This window comes from Vipera ursinii, assembly GCF_947247035.1.
Source record: "Vipera ursinii genome assembly, chromosome: 1".
NCBI classification, from domain to species: Eukaryota; Metazoa; Chordata; class Lepidosauria; order Squamata; family Viperidae; genus Vipera; species Vipera ursinii.
In genome coordinates this window covers 29,729,749-29,744,541 of record NC_139512.1, presented here as the reverse complement: position 1 = coordinate 29,744,541, position 14,793 = coordinate 29,729,749, and the positions used below count along the sequence as shown (strand labels likewise).

The 14,793-nt window shown below is 38.8% G+C and overlaps 1 protein-coding gene across 6 annotated transcripts in view; it reads right to left on the bottom strand.

Annotated features, from left to right (window-relative positions):
• BRF1 (BRF1 general transcription factor IIIB subunit) overlaps positions 1 to 14,793 on the bottom strand; it is a 224,397-nt gene that overhangs the window by 10,151 nt on the left and 199,453 nt on the right. The window contains exons 16-17 of one of the 6 annotated variants that reach the window (XM_083351088.1): positions 12,281 to 12,437; positions 9,216 to 11,180 (exon numbers count right to left, since the gene is read on the bottom strand). The exons of 4 other annotated variants lie outside the window; for them this stretch is intronic. In XM_083351088.1, coding sequence (XP_083207214.1) covers positions 11,142 to 11,180; positions 12,281 to 12,437 — 196 coding nt within the window. In that variant the 3' untranslated portion in view covers positions 9,216 to 11,141. Of the gene's footprint in view, positions 1 to 9,215; positions 11,181 to 12,280; positions 12,438 to 14,793 lie in introns of those variants that run through there. One more of the 6 variants, XM_083351090.1, reaches the window with a different exon arrangement.

The window sequence follows — 14,793 nt, the reverse complement described above, 5'->3', positions numbered from 1 at the left end:
AGTCACTTCAGTGAGATGAGCAAATCAGCATGCCCATGTTACATCTTCTCCATGAGCTGCAGTGATTTCTGGTTTAATTCCAGGTAGAATTCTTGGTGCTGGTTGATACTTACAAAGCATGGGACTGAGTTATCTACAGGACCACCTCTCCCCAATTGTTTCTATCTGCCCCATCAGATCCAGCAGGAGAGGAATGCTACAGGTCTGTCAATTTAAAAGGGTCTGGACCCAGAAAACAGGCTCTTGGAACACTATATCCTCTGAGAATATATTAGTTCTAGTCGTTCTGGCCTTTCAGAAAGCAGTAAGGATCTAACATGTGCTCCAGGGCACAGAAGTCAACAGTTAGTTGAGTTCATGGGGCACTTTGGGAAGATTAGATCTGTTTCGGCAGTCAATGTGTGTTTGTGTGTGTGTACATATACAAACACACACACATAAATACACACACATACACATACCATACACACACACACACACACACATATTTTCTTACTTTCATTTATGTGTTTATTTAGCCGTTGATAGCTGTTCTGTGTTGTTATGAGATGGGCAGCTGCATAAATCTAAATAAATAAATACTGTGTTGTCTGATTGGCCCAAGGACAATATTGACCCAATCAGGCCTCCTGAAAACTTATTAGCTTCCTGGTAGTTTCATGTAGAAAAGTTCTGTTAAAACAAACTTGATAGGCAGTCCACAAGTCAAAGTCTTTGGCCAGATCTATCCTTTCCTCAATACCACCAACTAAAACTGCCCTCTCACAGTGGAGAAGAACCAATGTGAAACCAGGCCCTCCCCCTTCAATCGCTCAGAGGCAGCCCAGAAGAATGCCAAGGACAGTAATCCTGCAAGCACCTGAGAGTTCAAAGAGGACCAGGATTGCAATCTGTACTCCAGAGTCATCCACAAGCACAACCAAAGCAGCTTCTATACTGAACTTTGGCATGAAGCCCAACTGCAAAGAATGTAAAACTCAAATATAAAGCAATTTGTTGAACTACTAGCTTTACATGCAGAACCTGTGCAAAATGAAAAACAAAGAACAGAAAACAAAAGGCTACTTTGACAACAATTATTTATGAACAAAGATCACATAACTACAGCTCAGTAACAACTACCTCAAAGTAGCATATCACCCAGGAAAAATGCTAGTTTTAATGACAAAAGGACTACATTATTCATTTATAACATGAATAACAACTGTTTTTCAATAAAAATAGTCTCAGAATGGCATTACAATCAATAAAAATAATAAAATACTAGCAAATAGAAATATAAACCAAAGGAGAAAAACAACAGTCCAATTCAGATACAGAATATGAGTAGCAAAATTATTCTCTTTTGTATAATGCCATGCTACTGAAAATTAATAATTTGTACACTTGATTAAATGTAATGTAAATTTAGATGGCACAAAAAATATATTGCTCTTCATGGTGCAACAAGACACATTTTTTGCTACATTCTGGTAAAGTGTTCACTTGCTACCAAAAAGATATTAGAATCATTTTTTCTGTTATACTGAGGTGTTTTAGTTTATGTTTTAATAGAGTTTAACATTTTCATTACAGTTCTTTTTATCTTTTTATCCTATTATACATTTATAATAGTAGCATAATATTTCGCCCATTAGATATTAGTGTTTTGTTTTATAAGTCAAAAAGTCAAGTTCTGAAACATAAAAGAATTAACAATAGTTTATTTTCAACAGGAAAGTAATCTATATCCCACACAAATATATATTCTGCCCAAAATGTGCCAGGAGGGGAAGATGAGATGCAAGAGTCATTAGCCTCTTATTTCTGCTCTGCTAGTCATCTTATAGGTAAGACTTGTTCATTAGTTAGTGTTCCTTAAAATAATAGCAAAATACAGGTTGTAATTCTATGTCAACCTAATTGGGAATAAATCCCATGGATTACACTGTCCACTTTCCGAAGTATTTGTAAAGTTTTGGAAATGCCAATAGAGAAGGCAAAATGTTAAAGTACCAGGAATTCTCATGTGAAAAGTAGGGTTGAAATAGAACTGAAAGTAATGATCACCATCATCAAGGTTGACTCAGCCTTCCATCCTTCCGAGGTAGGTAAAATGAGGACCCAGATTGTTGGGGGCAATTAAGCCGACTTTGTAATAATGCCGCTTGGGGGGGGGGTGAAAGCCCTAACAAGCAGGCATATACATAGAATGAAGGCTACTGCTAAGCTTGTAAGCCGCCCTGAGTCTTCAGAGAAGGGCGGGATATAAATGGAATTAAAATAAAAAAAATAAATAAAAAAGAAAAATCAGTTGCATTTTGGTCAACTGTAGAAATGTACTTTTAAAAATAGCATGAAACTCAGGGCCAGAGATTGAACCAACTCTCCCAAAATGATCTGATGATTCCACTAAATCTAATGTGACTCAGAATCTAATCCAAACAGGTTCATATTCCCTTTCAATCCCCAGACGAAACTATTCATCAGGACCAAGTTGCTACCTATGGCAGAGAATATTTGTAGCTCAGGAATGAACTGTGGGGTTCTTAGTGCTTACAGAACTTGAAACAACCAAGTTCAGAGAGCATTAAGGACCCCCACAAATTGTTACCTATTCAGAATTCTGACCAGAACCCTCTGCTAAATGTCTTTCAAAATTGAAGATACTGTATAACTTGGTTCTGTAATATAAATACAGGATTTAAAACAACCAATACTGGCTTCCTGTTAATCTCTTTCCAGTGCCTTCTCTCTCAAAGAAATACTCCTTGCCTGTTACCTGCTATGCATAGCTTGGTGTTTTCAGTTCAGAGCATACTAATTAACATCCAATTTAAAGTGGATTTCAGAATATTTTTCAGAACTATTCTAGTGCACTTTCCCTTTCACATTTACCCTTTGCTATCCATGGTTAGGGACGCGGTGGCTCAGTGGGTTAGGACGCTGAGCTTGTCGATCAGAAGGTCGGCAGTTTGGCGGGTCAAATCCCAAGTGCTGCGTAACAGAGTGAGCGCCTGTTACTCGTCCCAGCTTCTGCCAACCTAGCAGTTCGAAAGCACGTAAAAAATGCAAGTAGAAAAATAGGGACCACTACGGTGGAAAGGTAACAGCGTTGCGTGCGCCTTTGGTGTCTAGTCATGCCGGCCACATGACCACGGAGATGTCCTCGGACAAGCGCTGGCTCTTCGGCTTTGAAACAGAGATGAGCACCGGCCCCTAGAGTTGGAAACGGCTAGCACGCATGTGCGGGGGAACCTTTACCTTTACCTATCCATGGTTACCACAGAGCCATTTACCTCAGTATAAGATGTATAGCTCCTTAGAGAGCAAAGTTACAATCTATTTGTAAAAGGCAGCTCCAGCATAAATAGCTGACAAGTTATCAGGAGCATTTGCACATCATTACACATCAGTAAAAACATGTTAAAGGATATTCATTTTAAAAGTAATAGTCAGCTTATACTCATTCATGTTATTATCAGAATATGTTGGTCCTGACATGGTAGAAGAAACTGCATCCCCTGAAATACCCTGAAGTAACTATTCTTCTTCCAATTAGGAATAAACTGTTGAACATGCCCTCAGGGCATCTAAATAAATGAAAAAGGAGTATGAGAAGCTGGGGAAATATCAAGGCCTGAAGGAGGAACTAGAGAGGTTGTGGAAAGTAAAGGGGAGTGAAATGATTCCAGTGGTCGCAGGAGTGCTCGGGCCTGGGACTCCTAAGCTGGGGGAATGACAGGCATATCAAACTGCCAGCCCATGGGCCAGATGCATCATACTGAAACCGCGCCTACCCCATAGCCAGCAATGGGTAAAAAGTCGCAATATGTCGCGCAATGTCACATGATGTCACGAGTTTGACATGCCTGCTCTAACAGATCCCGGGAATGACATCAGAGCACTCTGTCCAGAGGAGTGCAGTGCTAGAAACATCTAGAATGCTGCACAGAACCCTCAAACTCCCAGGCCTCAGGTAGAAGACCCAAGATTGAGGAAGACATATACCATCTGTAGGGTCAAGAAATGATTTTTTAATATAATTTTAGTTAGAATGCAGTACTGCAGGCTAACTCTTCCCACTGTCAGGAATTTGAGCCTAACTGACTCAAAGTTGACTCAGCCTTCCATCCTTTTGAGGTCAGTAAAATGAGGACCCAGATTGTTGAGGGCAATGTGCTGACATCTAAAAACTACTCAGAGAGGGCTGTAAAGCACTATAGAGTGGAATACAAGTCTAAGTGCTATTGCTATTTTTAAAAAACAAAGTATGCAGAACTCTGAAAAATAGATTAATAAATGAATATGATACTGACAGAATAAAGAGTGATTGGTAACTTCTTGTTTTATATGCCTGTACACTTTTAAGTGTGTGTCCATGTGAATCCACTGGAAAAGTTATAGAGAACTTCTGTGCAAATGTATTGTGGACTTTCTGAATTAATATATTTATTTTGAATGTCTATTCCTACACCTACCTTACCCTTTACAAACTCTCCTGATGGATAGCAAACCAATAAAATCATAAATTATATAAAAAGAACAAAGACTAAAGTATGAGACAGAAGAAACTTCCCTGCTATCTCTTTTCTCCATAGAATATGCATTCCAATTGCTGGAATTTGTGCCCTTAACAAAGTTCCTTTTTTCCCCAGACTATTTCCCTCCCTGGCCAAACAAGCAATTACCTGATAGGGTGGAGGGAAACCCTGCCTTTCTCAATTATCCTCTTTTGTCTTGAAAAGCAGTAGTAGCCAAAGCAGGTTTTCTGAAGATTTCAGGGATTTGAAATATTAGAGCAGTGGTGGCGAACCTATGGCATGCAGCCAAGGACATGGCAGCAGGGACAAGACTCCGCCCTTGCGCCCCATCGGGTGCAGATGATGCTGCAGGACACGGGCAAAGGGTGTGGCCGCCATGGCACTGCTGGGCCGCCTGGGCGATTTGCTGCGGTGGGCCATGGAGGCAGTAGGTGGCCCTGTGGGTGGGCGGGCAGGGCGGAGGCGGAGCAGAGGCAGAGCGAGCAGAGTGGGGGCAGAGCGGGCAGGGGGCAGTTTTTGGGCACTCGGTGTCTAAAAGGTTCACCATCACTGTATTAGAGCATCTGTATATGTCAGAAATTTTGGGTGGCAAACTATCATATGGGAGTGGCCAAAAAAAAGGGTGACCACTGTATGGTACAAATAGATATGGAAAACGTGACTCACACTTTTGTCATTTAGAAGTCACTTGGATTTTTGGAGCCCATGTATGGTAACATTAACACTGTTACCAATTTATGCTTTCAGAAAATCATAATATAGAATTGTGTTTCTTTTTTATCCACAGTTCTCTCTATATTCTCATCTTTTGTGGTACGTGGGATATAGAACTGTTTTCCTGATAGCATGTTCCTTTTTAATACCGTAAATGCCCTGACCTCTCTATACCAGGGCAGCTTCTGTCACACCACACATATGAAATAGTAAATTGCTGGCTGCCATGGCTACAAACATTGGCACCTGCTGTTCCATTTCACCAGTGAGTGCTCAGATACTATAATATGCCATAATTGAAAAAAATGCAGTTGGTTTTGGTTTTTTTTAGATTGGGGTGAGACACATAATGATTCAAAACTCAGAGCCTTTTATCCAATATTATAATAGGCATGTGTTCCCACAGTTGACACAAACCCCATATATATAGTCACTTCATTAATCAGAATTCTGTTTGAGGAGGAGATGTGCCTATTGAAGGCATTGACTACAGAATGTCTCATTGAGAGGAAAGGGCCAAATTTTTAATTTAGAAATAATTAAGGGCTTCAACTGGTGCATCAATCAGCTGTTTGATGGCTAGTCGAGTGTTAGCAACAATGTTGCCGATGATGTTGGTGAAAATTGGAGATATTGGAGGAGCTACATGCAATCTGAAGGCAGTATGTTGTGCAAGTCTACAATACATAACTAAGTTATACAATTTGAGGCAAAATTAAGCAAAAGTCATTAGTTTTGGCTCTAAGAGGGGAAGTATACCAAATCAGGAAGGCTGAGGTCATGCAATAGTTCTAAGCCAGACAAAATGTGATCTAGCAATAAAAGTGAAAGCTCTTATGATGGATTCCTAGTTTCTGCATCTTCCAGAAGTCATTCCAGATCTTTGAGACATTAGCATTCATGGGGGAAGAAAAGAATGGGCAAGTGACACAGCAGCTGGCTTCGAGAAAACCATTCCCCACCTACCTGGCAAGATACATCTGGTCCTTGCTCTGGCCAAGTGCAAAAGAGCTCTGAAACCTGGCTCTTTCCTCCCACATTAGGTTAGAGCAGGGATAGGCAACCTTGGCTCTTTTATGACTTGTGGACTTCAACTCCCAGAATTCATGAGCCAGTATGGCTCAGGAATTCTGGGAGTCGAAGTCCACGAGTCATAAAAGAGCCAAGGTTGCCTACCCCTGGGTTAGAGTGAGTAGCAAGTCCTCATAATCGATTGTCTTTAATGGTTGCTTTTCTTCTGGTATTGGATATAAAGGTATTCCTTAATTTACGACCACAACTGAGCCCAGAATCTCAGTTGTTAAGTGAAGCGGTTAAGAAAGATGTCACAAGACAGTCACATAATTGTTTTACTCAATGACCACAATCCTGGCACTTCCAGTTACAGTCATTAAGTGATTACACAGGTCATTAAGCAAACCAAGTCTCAGGTAAGGAATATGGGGTCCCTGGGGGTGGGACCCCGAGAGGCTTTGCTCAGGAGCTAAAAATCCTTCTTGCCAAAAGCCAAGCAGAATTTTCAGCTCTTGAGGGAGAGACACATGTGTGTGGCCTGCACCAGGCTTCGCAACCTGTCTGAGGCACCCATGCTGCCTCTCTTCTTGGCTTGGATTTTGGCTCCCTCTTGTCTCTAGAGGTTGATTGAAAAAAGCTGCTGCCAAAGGATGTCCACTCTCTTCCTGCCCAATCTGAGCTCCATTTCTATATCCTGTGAGAGAATGTCATAACTTCTCCATGCACAGAAAGGATCTCTTCAATGGGGTATAGAAACAGAGCTCAGACATCAGGATTTGATCTCTATTTCTCCACCCTCCCCCACAAATACGAGGGAACTCCTTTGGCTGGGTGCAGAAATGGAACCCAATTCATCCGGACTGAGCTCTGTTTCTCTATCCTGCTAAAGCAGTTCAGCTCCATTCACCAAACAGCTCTTTCAGCCAGCCCACAGGGCCAAGAAGCAGTCTTTATGAAAGGCAGCAACAGCCTGCAACTTTCTCATTAATTTTCTGAGGAAACTGACATAGAGGATTGCTAATGATGATCAAATGGTCCCAGGGCACTTGGCAACCAGTCAGTAAGTGTGACCAGGTTTCCAAGTAACTGATTGTGATCACATGACCACTGGGGCCATTGGAAGTGCTTTACGGGCCATAAGTCACCCTTTTCATAAGTTCAAATAGTTGTTAAACAACTTATCGTAAGTTGAGGAATACTTGTATTATAGGATTGTCTTACTGTATACTTTAGTCTAGAGGTTTTGTAGAATTGAGCAGTGTAAATTTCTAAAATAACTAAGCAAATAAATCTTAAAACACAATGAAATTCAAACTCTGCTCTTATTGTATTTACATGCAATGTCACAATATGTGTAGAAATGGGCAGAACTTGTATCATGGCATCACAATACATGTTTTGTCAATCTAGCATTAACATAGTTAGGAACAGGCATGTATTCTTTTGATAGTGCCTCCCCGATAACAGCAGAAACAACCAACAGTCATTCTTCCCAGGTAGATGGTAATCTTTCTCCTCAGACGTGACCCACCTATTATGGATCATATTTTCTGCTTTTTTTGTTGGACTGGAAAGAAAAAAAGATGATCCTGCTCTCTGAGTGCCTTGTCTCACTCTCAGCGCCAGTGAGACTCTAGCAAAGAAGTAAGATGAGCTCAGCGCCCTAATCAGATTTTGCACTTCCCCACGGAATATCATAAATAGTCATTTGACATAATATATTTGTCCTATTCCCCAAAGCCAGAAAAGGCCATTCAAGTCAACTCAGAATGCAGGCAGAATATCCCTATTATGTTCTATTGCACATTTCCTTCTGCCATCTCAGCTTTTATTTACTTAGCAAAGTACCGTATTTTCCGGCGTATAAGACGACTGGGCGTATAAGACGACCCCCTACATTTCCTGTTAAATTATAGGGTTTGGGATATACTCGCCGTATAAGACTACCCCTCTTCCAACGCACACTAAATAAAAATTAAAAAACATCAGATTTGATTTTAATATGGTAATTTTAATTCAAATGCTTATGACATGCAGGTGCTTAGTAGGAAAACTGTCACTTATAAACATAAGGCTGTTTGTCATCAAACATGTAAACATAAACAGTGCAAGTGGATTCAACAACAACAACAACAACAACAACAACAATAATAATAATAAGTTGGAGGGGACCTTGGAGGTCATCTAGTCCAACCCCCTGCTAAGGCAGGAAACCCTATAAACCCTGTAAAAAACCACAGACTGCAGCTTCTTCTCCAATTGGTCCTGCTTTCCCTGCGCAGACTAAATGGGAGATCCGCTCCAGGTTTTCCAGCCAGCCCTGTCCCTAAATTTTCAGCACCCGTGTATAAGACGACCCCTGACTTTTGAGAAGATTTTCATGGGTTAAAAAGTAGTCTTATACGCCAGAAAATACAGTATACTAAAAAAATTAAGTGTTATTGCATCCTGGTCTCTAATGCCACTTCCTCACTTAAGATATCTTGCAATGCACACTATTGTATGTGTATCAAACTACAATTCACATTTAAAGATATATATTACTCACAAATATTCGGGAATTATTCCTAACTACTAAATGCAATTCTGCTGTTTAATGAACTTAAAGCACTGATTGTTAATGGAAGTTAATCTCACTGAATCCAACAAAGTTTACTAAAACATATGTATTCAGAACTGGAGCTAAAAGCCATTATTACTGTTACTATTTTTTAAAATGCAAAATCATCGTAACTTACTAATGTCCTTCCCAAAATAAAACAGATGACATGTTACTGATGAAATTTAGAAAAAAAACCTAGTTGTATCAATAAATTAAAACACTTCAATTCCATATATCATTTAGTTTAAGTTAATCACCAGCATCAAAACTGTCAAATACAGCCTTTTTATAAGAAAGTTACAAATCAATCAGGAAAGCTTTTTTTTCTTTTTTAATGAAATAAAACTTCCTGAAACCAAAATAATTTTTCACTGCTAAACATTTGCCCTTCATCAATTTATCATTCAACGTAAGCTTATTAGTCTCAAATACAAACTGATTAGAATTTTAAAAACTTACACACACACAAACTGGTTAAACCAGCCTGAAAGTACTGTAATGTAAATGCACTTATCAATGAAGCTATTTTACTCTGAAAGTTGACAAACCTGACATTCTCCTGACAAAATATAATGGTACCAATTTTGTCATCTTATCTACTCACAGCTGAATCCGTTCAGCTCATGTTTTGACTTCAACTGAGTTTTTACCAGATAACATCTATGTTGTCTTCTAGCTTAACAAGTTAAAAAGACAAGTCAATATAACAGATTCTGACAAGGCTTTAGAGTGCATAAATTGAATTGCCAAAATGAACAAAAGCTGAGAAGGGGAGGAAAAAAAGCAACAAGTAAACATCTGTTTTCATTTGCTTTTATTTTATAACTAAACATTAGATTGCACAGGAGCCATCAGGCAGGACAAGGAAATTAAATTACAACTCTTCATAATGCTAGGATTAAGAAGGGGGAAGCTAAGGGGAAAGGAGTCATATTCAACATGCTTATCCCTTTTGATAAAGTGTGACATACATAAATCATGTTAAAATGTGTTTCTAAAAATGGGCAATACGTATTAAAGTTTCAGGTTCCAACTAATGTGTTAAAACTTGTTTTGCAATTTTCTTTCTTTCTTTCTTTCTTTCTTTCTTTCTTTCTTTCTTTCTTTCTTTCTTTCTTTCTTTCCTTCCTTCCTTCCTTCCTTCCTTCCTTCCTTCCTTCCTTCCTTCCTTCCTTCCTCCCATCCCACAAAGCAAGTGACTGGGCGGCATATAAACTTTCCTTGTTTTTCAAGAATCCTTGAGCTAGCATAGGAGATGCCCGTATTTCCATTAAGGTCTAAATCTACCCAGCTATATTACTGTCTTTGAAGTGGTTCTCCCTGTCTGAATTCAGCTGGAAAAATGAAGCTGCCAGGTGTTGCATGGAGGAGGCCGTTAAAAAGGTAAACAAAAGGCAAAGCACAGCTTCAGTGCTCTTCATCTCCCCAGCCTGACACTTCAAGAAAATGGTGGTGCTGCTGTCACAGGTATCTTGAGATTGAACAGGAATGATACACACACATACCCCATACTAAAGTGAAATCTCCTATTGATCAAAACAAAGTTGGGATATTTTATTACCCGCCTATTGTTATTTCTATCTTCATAAGAAATAATATTCATGTTGAATTAAATCTCAAACTGTACTTGAAGGGAATAAAGACCATCCTGCAAAGCCCTCTGCTGAGCCAGATTTTAATGACCTTTTAAAAACAAAGCAAAGTCTGGGCTTGCTATTCTGATCTCTGAGGCAGGGGTCTTCAAACTTGGCCCTTTTATGACTTGTGGACTTCAACTCCCAAAATTCCTCGAAAATGGCTGAGGAAAGTCCACAGGTCATAAAAGGGCCTAGTTTGAAGACCCCTGTTCTGAGGGCTAGTTAAAAAATAAAACACAGGAGCATAACTAATATCCTTTTGGGGAAATAGAAGATTACCCCAAACACTGATAAATGAAAGAATTCGGCATTAGCTCTATACATGGTTTAATATTTTAGAATCAAATTATACTAAGAGTTGTAATAGTTGATTCTTAAATGCACAATAATCAAAATTAACATGTTTAACTCTAGCACTTCCTCTGATGAAGGTTAATATTTGTTTTTCAAATAAGTATGTGTTTGATAAGACTCATAAAAAGAAGATAATGAGGGGAAAGATGAAAAGGAAAAGGCATCTAATAATCATGTCTGCAGGAACATTCCACAGGGAGTGTAATTATCCAAAGGTGATACAAAATTCATAGTTAAGAGTTTTATCTTTAAAAGTACATGACAAAATGATGGTATAATCCTTCTAGCTAGAAGGTATCAATTTGAATGAGGCTTCCCTTGCTGGTATTCACAGGCCTAGAGTAGGGATACAAATAGAAATTATAGTTAGGAAGTAAAAAAAATAATTAAAAAACCTATTTCCTCCTGTGTGTGCTATGCAACACATTAAAGAACTATATCCACCTAGTCATCTGGAAGTCAGCAAAATCTTAAATTTGTTTTGTGATTATCCTGTATTCACACTTAATTACAAGGCATAAATTATTCCCTCTTGCATGCAAGTTGCATCTGATTAAGGCAATTCTCTTCTTTAAAAATCAAAGAGTACTCTAAATATCTTGGCTATAGTCCTCTAATCAGACAAAGTAACACTATGGGACACGGTGGCTCAGTGGGTTAGGACACTGAGCTTGTCGATCAGATAGTCGGCAGTTTGGCGGGTCGAATCCCAAGTGCCGCGTAACAGAGTGAGTGCCTGTTACTCGTCCAAGCTTCTGCCAACCTAGCAGTTCAAAAGCACATAAAAATGCAAGTAGGAAAATAGGGACCACTACGGTGGGAAGGTAACAGCGTTCCATGCGCCTTTGGCGTCTAGTCATGCCGGCCACATGACCACGGAGACGTCTTCGGCTTTGAAACGGAGATGAACACCGGCCCCTAGAGTTGGAAACGACTAGTACGCATGTGCGGGGGAACCTTTTTTTATAAAGGTCTTGAACATCTTTTTTGGTAGGTAGCCCTCTCCTAATAATTAAAAACTAAGCATCCTATTTAACTTGGACTCAGGGTTTCACCAGAGCTAGCATTCTTTTTTACTTTGTCTTAGTCCACACACAGATTATGAAGAACGCTTACATTGCAACACTATATTTTTTATTTAAAAATTCTGTAATTTTCTTGGAAGGTTTTTACTGCCCCTCTAATTTTACTTTACCTTTAAAATGGGTAAGTCATTTTAGATTAATTGAGAATATGGTAATGGAGGAAATATAATTATTTACTAAATGTATATGCCACCTAACTCCCAGAGACTCTGGGCAGTTTACGAATAATTTTAAAAGATTAAAACAAGACATTAAAAACAACAACACATAGTAAGAAGAGTAACGATGGCAGGAAAAGAAATCAAGTGCTAACAAGAAAGCAAGCAGAATCAAAAGGGGACCTTAGTTCACCTTTGGGTGAAGAACCACATCTTCCAAGAGTCTTTGCAACACCAGCTGGGTGGGGCATTCAAATCTCGAGGGGAACCTCATTCTAGAGGACAGGGAATGCCATAGAAAAGGTGCACTTCTGGGCTCCCAATAAATAGCATTGTTTAACTGAAGGAACCTGGAACATGCCAATGTGAGAGATCAAATTGGCCAGGCAGATAATTTGTCTCTGTTTAAATGGATGGCATTTTAAATCTACCTGCTGTTCAGATAAATTTAGGAAATCTTAACTGTGTTTGTTGCACTCTAATCCCAAATCATGGATGTAAGACCGGGGGCCTTAAGAGTTTTATCTAATCTGGATCTCTTCACTGACAAAACAACAATACTTTGATCCAAGACTAAAGGTGATTTTCAAGTTTCCTCTCTTTTCTCTGAAGCCTGTCTTTGCTATTCTGAAGGCTCTTCCAACATTCCAGAAGATCTTTCATTCTAATGTCAAATTCTGCTACATCAAAGAATATTCCATATGCATATTGCACACATTAACTGCAACCCATAAGATAGTAACCCAAAGGAAAGGAAGGGTGCCATTTTTATCTCTAGGATCTTGTCTGAATTGGGAAATATAGCTATATTGTGGGAAATGGGCTCTTGTATCATCAAAGTCTTTTCTGAATGGCCTAAGGCTCTTAAAGACAATTATCTACTTTTGCCATAAGAAATAAAACAATTTGAGTTCATTTTTTTCTGTAAAACCGTAAAAAATGGTGATGTAGTTCTGCCAGAGCAGAGATTTGATTTTCAGCATACCCTGAAGGAATTTGTAAATGATGGTCAAACTAAGTAAGTCTTTAATCACATACTATCTATCTATGAGTGCATGGGCATTTTTTGCATATTGTCAGTGGAAATAAAAAAAACACCTAAAAGAGGGGATGGAAGGGTAGGAATTCCTACAGCACTACTTGATTTTTGCCTACAATCCGTACTGCTGAAAAGAGATTAAAATGGAAGAAATAATTTGTAGCTCTCATACAATACTAAATTCTAAATAGACAACCCCCCCAAAACTGACACATTTTGCCCAATAAAGTAAAAATCAAAGATCAACATTTTATACATGCTATGTATAATAAAACCGTAACATTGTACAATACTCTGACCCAATTGGAAACTTCTAATATGAAAGTGACTGGAGGAAGTTCACATTGTAATATAAATCCAGGGGTTTTTTTTTATAACTATCATGACTGAACAAAATATTGTAGCCATTTTAGGGATTATTGAAGAACTGTCCACTAACAAAGTAAGTGCATTCCTTCTACACAGCAGCTCAAGCAATTAACAAGAAAGGAGAAGGCATTAATACACAGCAACCATCAGTAATGAGAAGCTCAACATTATTGATTCCACTACATCCTCCACACAAGAGCAGATATGATCATGGCAATGAATAATGCTTTGCCACCCATCAAAATCCATTAATGTCTGCCAAGTGAGGGTAAATGCTTCCTTCTGTGAAATTTTATAAGAAATTGAGAATAGAAAATGGTATATTTCAAAGACCGCCAATTCCAAAATTGTGAGGTTCTATTCTGATCCTTCTGAAAATCTAAATCTAGGTCACATGGCTTAACTTTTTGTACAGATTTCTCAGGTACCAACTTCTTGTCCAGATTTGTCAGTATCAGAGACTGAGCCAACAGTCCTCAAAAGGCCACTTGATTCACTCAATATAGCACTAGTTTTCCCAGGCTCACTAGCACAACCATGTCTTCAGAGCCTTTCAAAAGGGTATCAAGGTGGGGGGCAATTTTATTTCTGTGGGGATGTTTCACAGTTGGGAGCCACCATGGATGGAGCTCCTTAAGAGAAGGGACCTGTTACATACTGTGTCTCCCTGCTCTTGTGGGTAACCGGGAAAACACAGTCCTTCAAATAACAATAAATAAATTGCCTCCAAGCTTGGACTTTTTTGTAGGCTTAAAACTTGATTGTTTGGACCTAAACAAGAGTAGTGAGGATATAACTACTTTTACAATGTTTACAAATCTAATTGCAGCTCTGAAAGTTTTTTGTGCACATAATGAAATAAGTTTTATTTACTCCTTCCAAGCATTTTCCAAGACTTTAAGCATTGTAATTCTGGAAGGTTTTCCTCGCTTTCTGCTAAAATCATACAAATACCCAGGTTTAATCTGAACATAAATATTCCATGCTTTTCCTAGTAACGATGGAGGTTCAAAAAGGGTAAATTTTAGTGACGTAAGAAGGAAGATAACACATCCAACATAAAAGAGCCCTAGCAGTTTCAACTGGTTCCCTTGCAATTAGTATTTAAAGTATGTGATTATGAAATTAATAACACTAGCAGATAGTCCAATTTTTAATTAGTCTTATTTTCCCCCTTTTTAGAACCACTAAATTGATAGCTGTCACCACACTGATGACAATAAATTCCACACAATTAGGCTCTATGTAAAATACTTTTAAAAACTCCTGAATTTATGATAAGGAACTCATCTTCATCA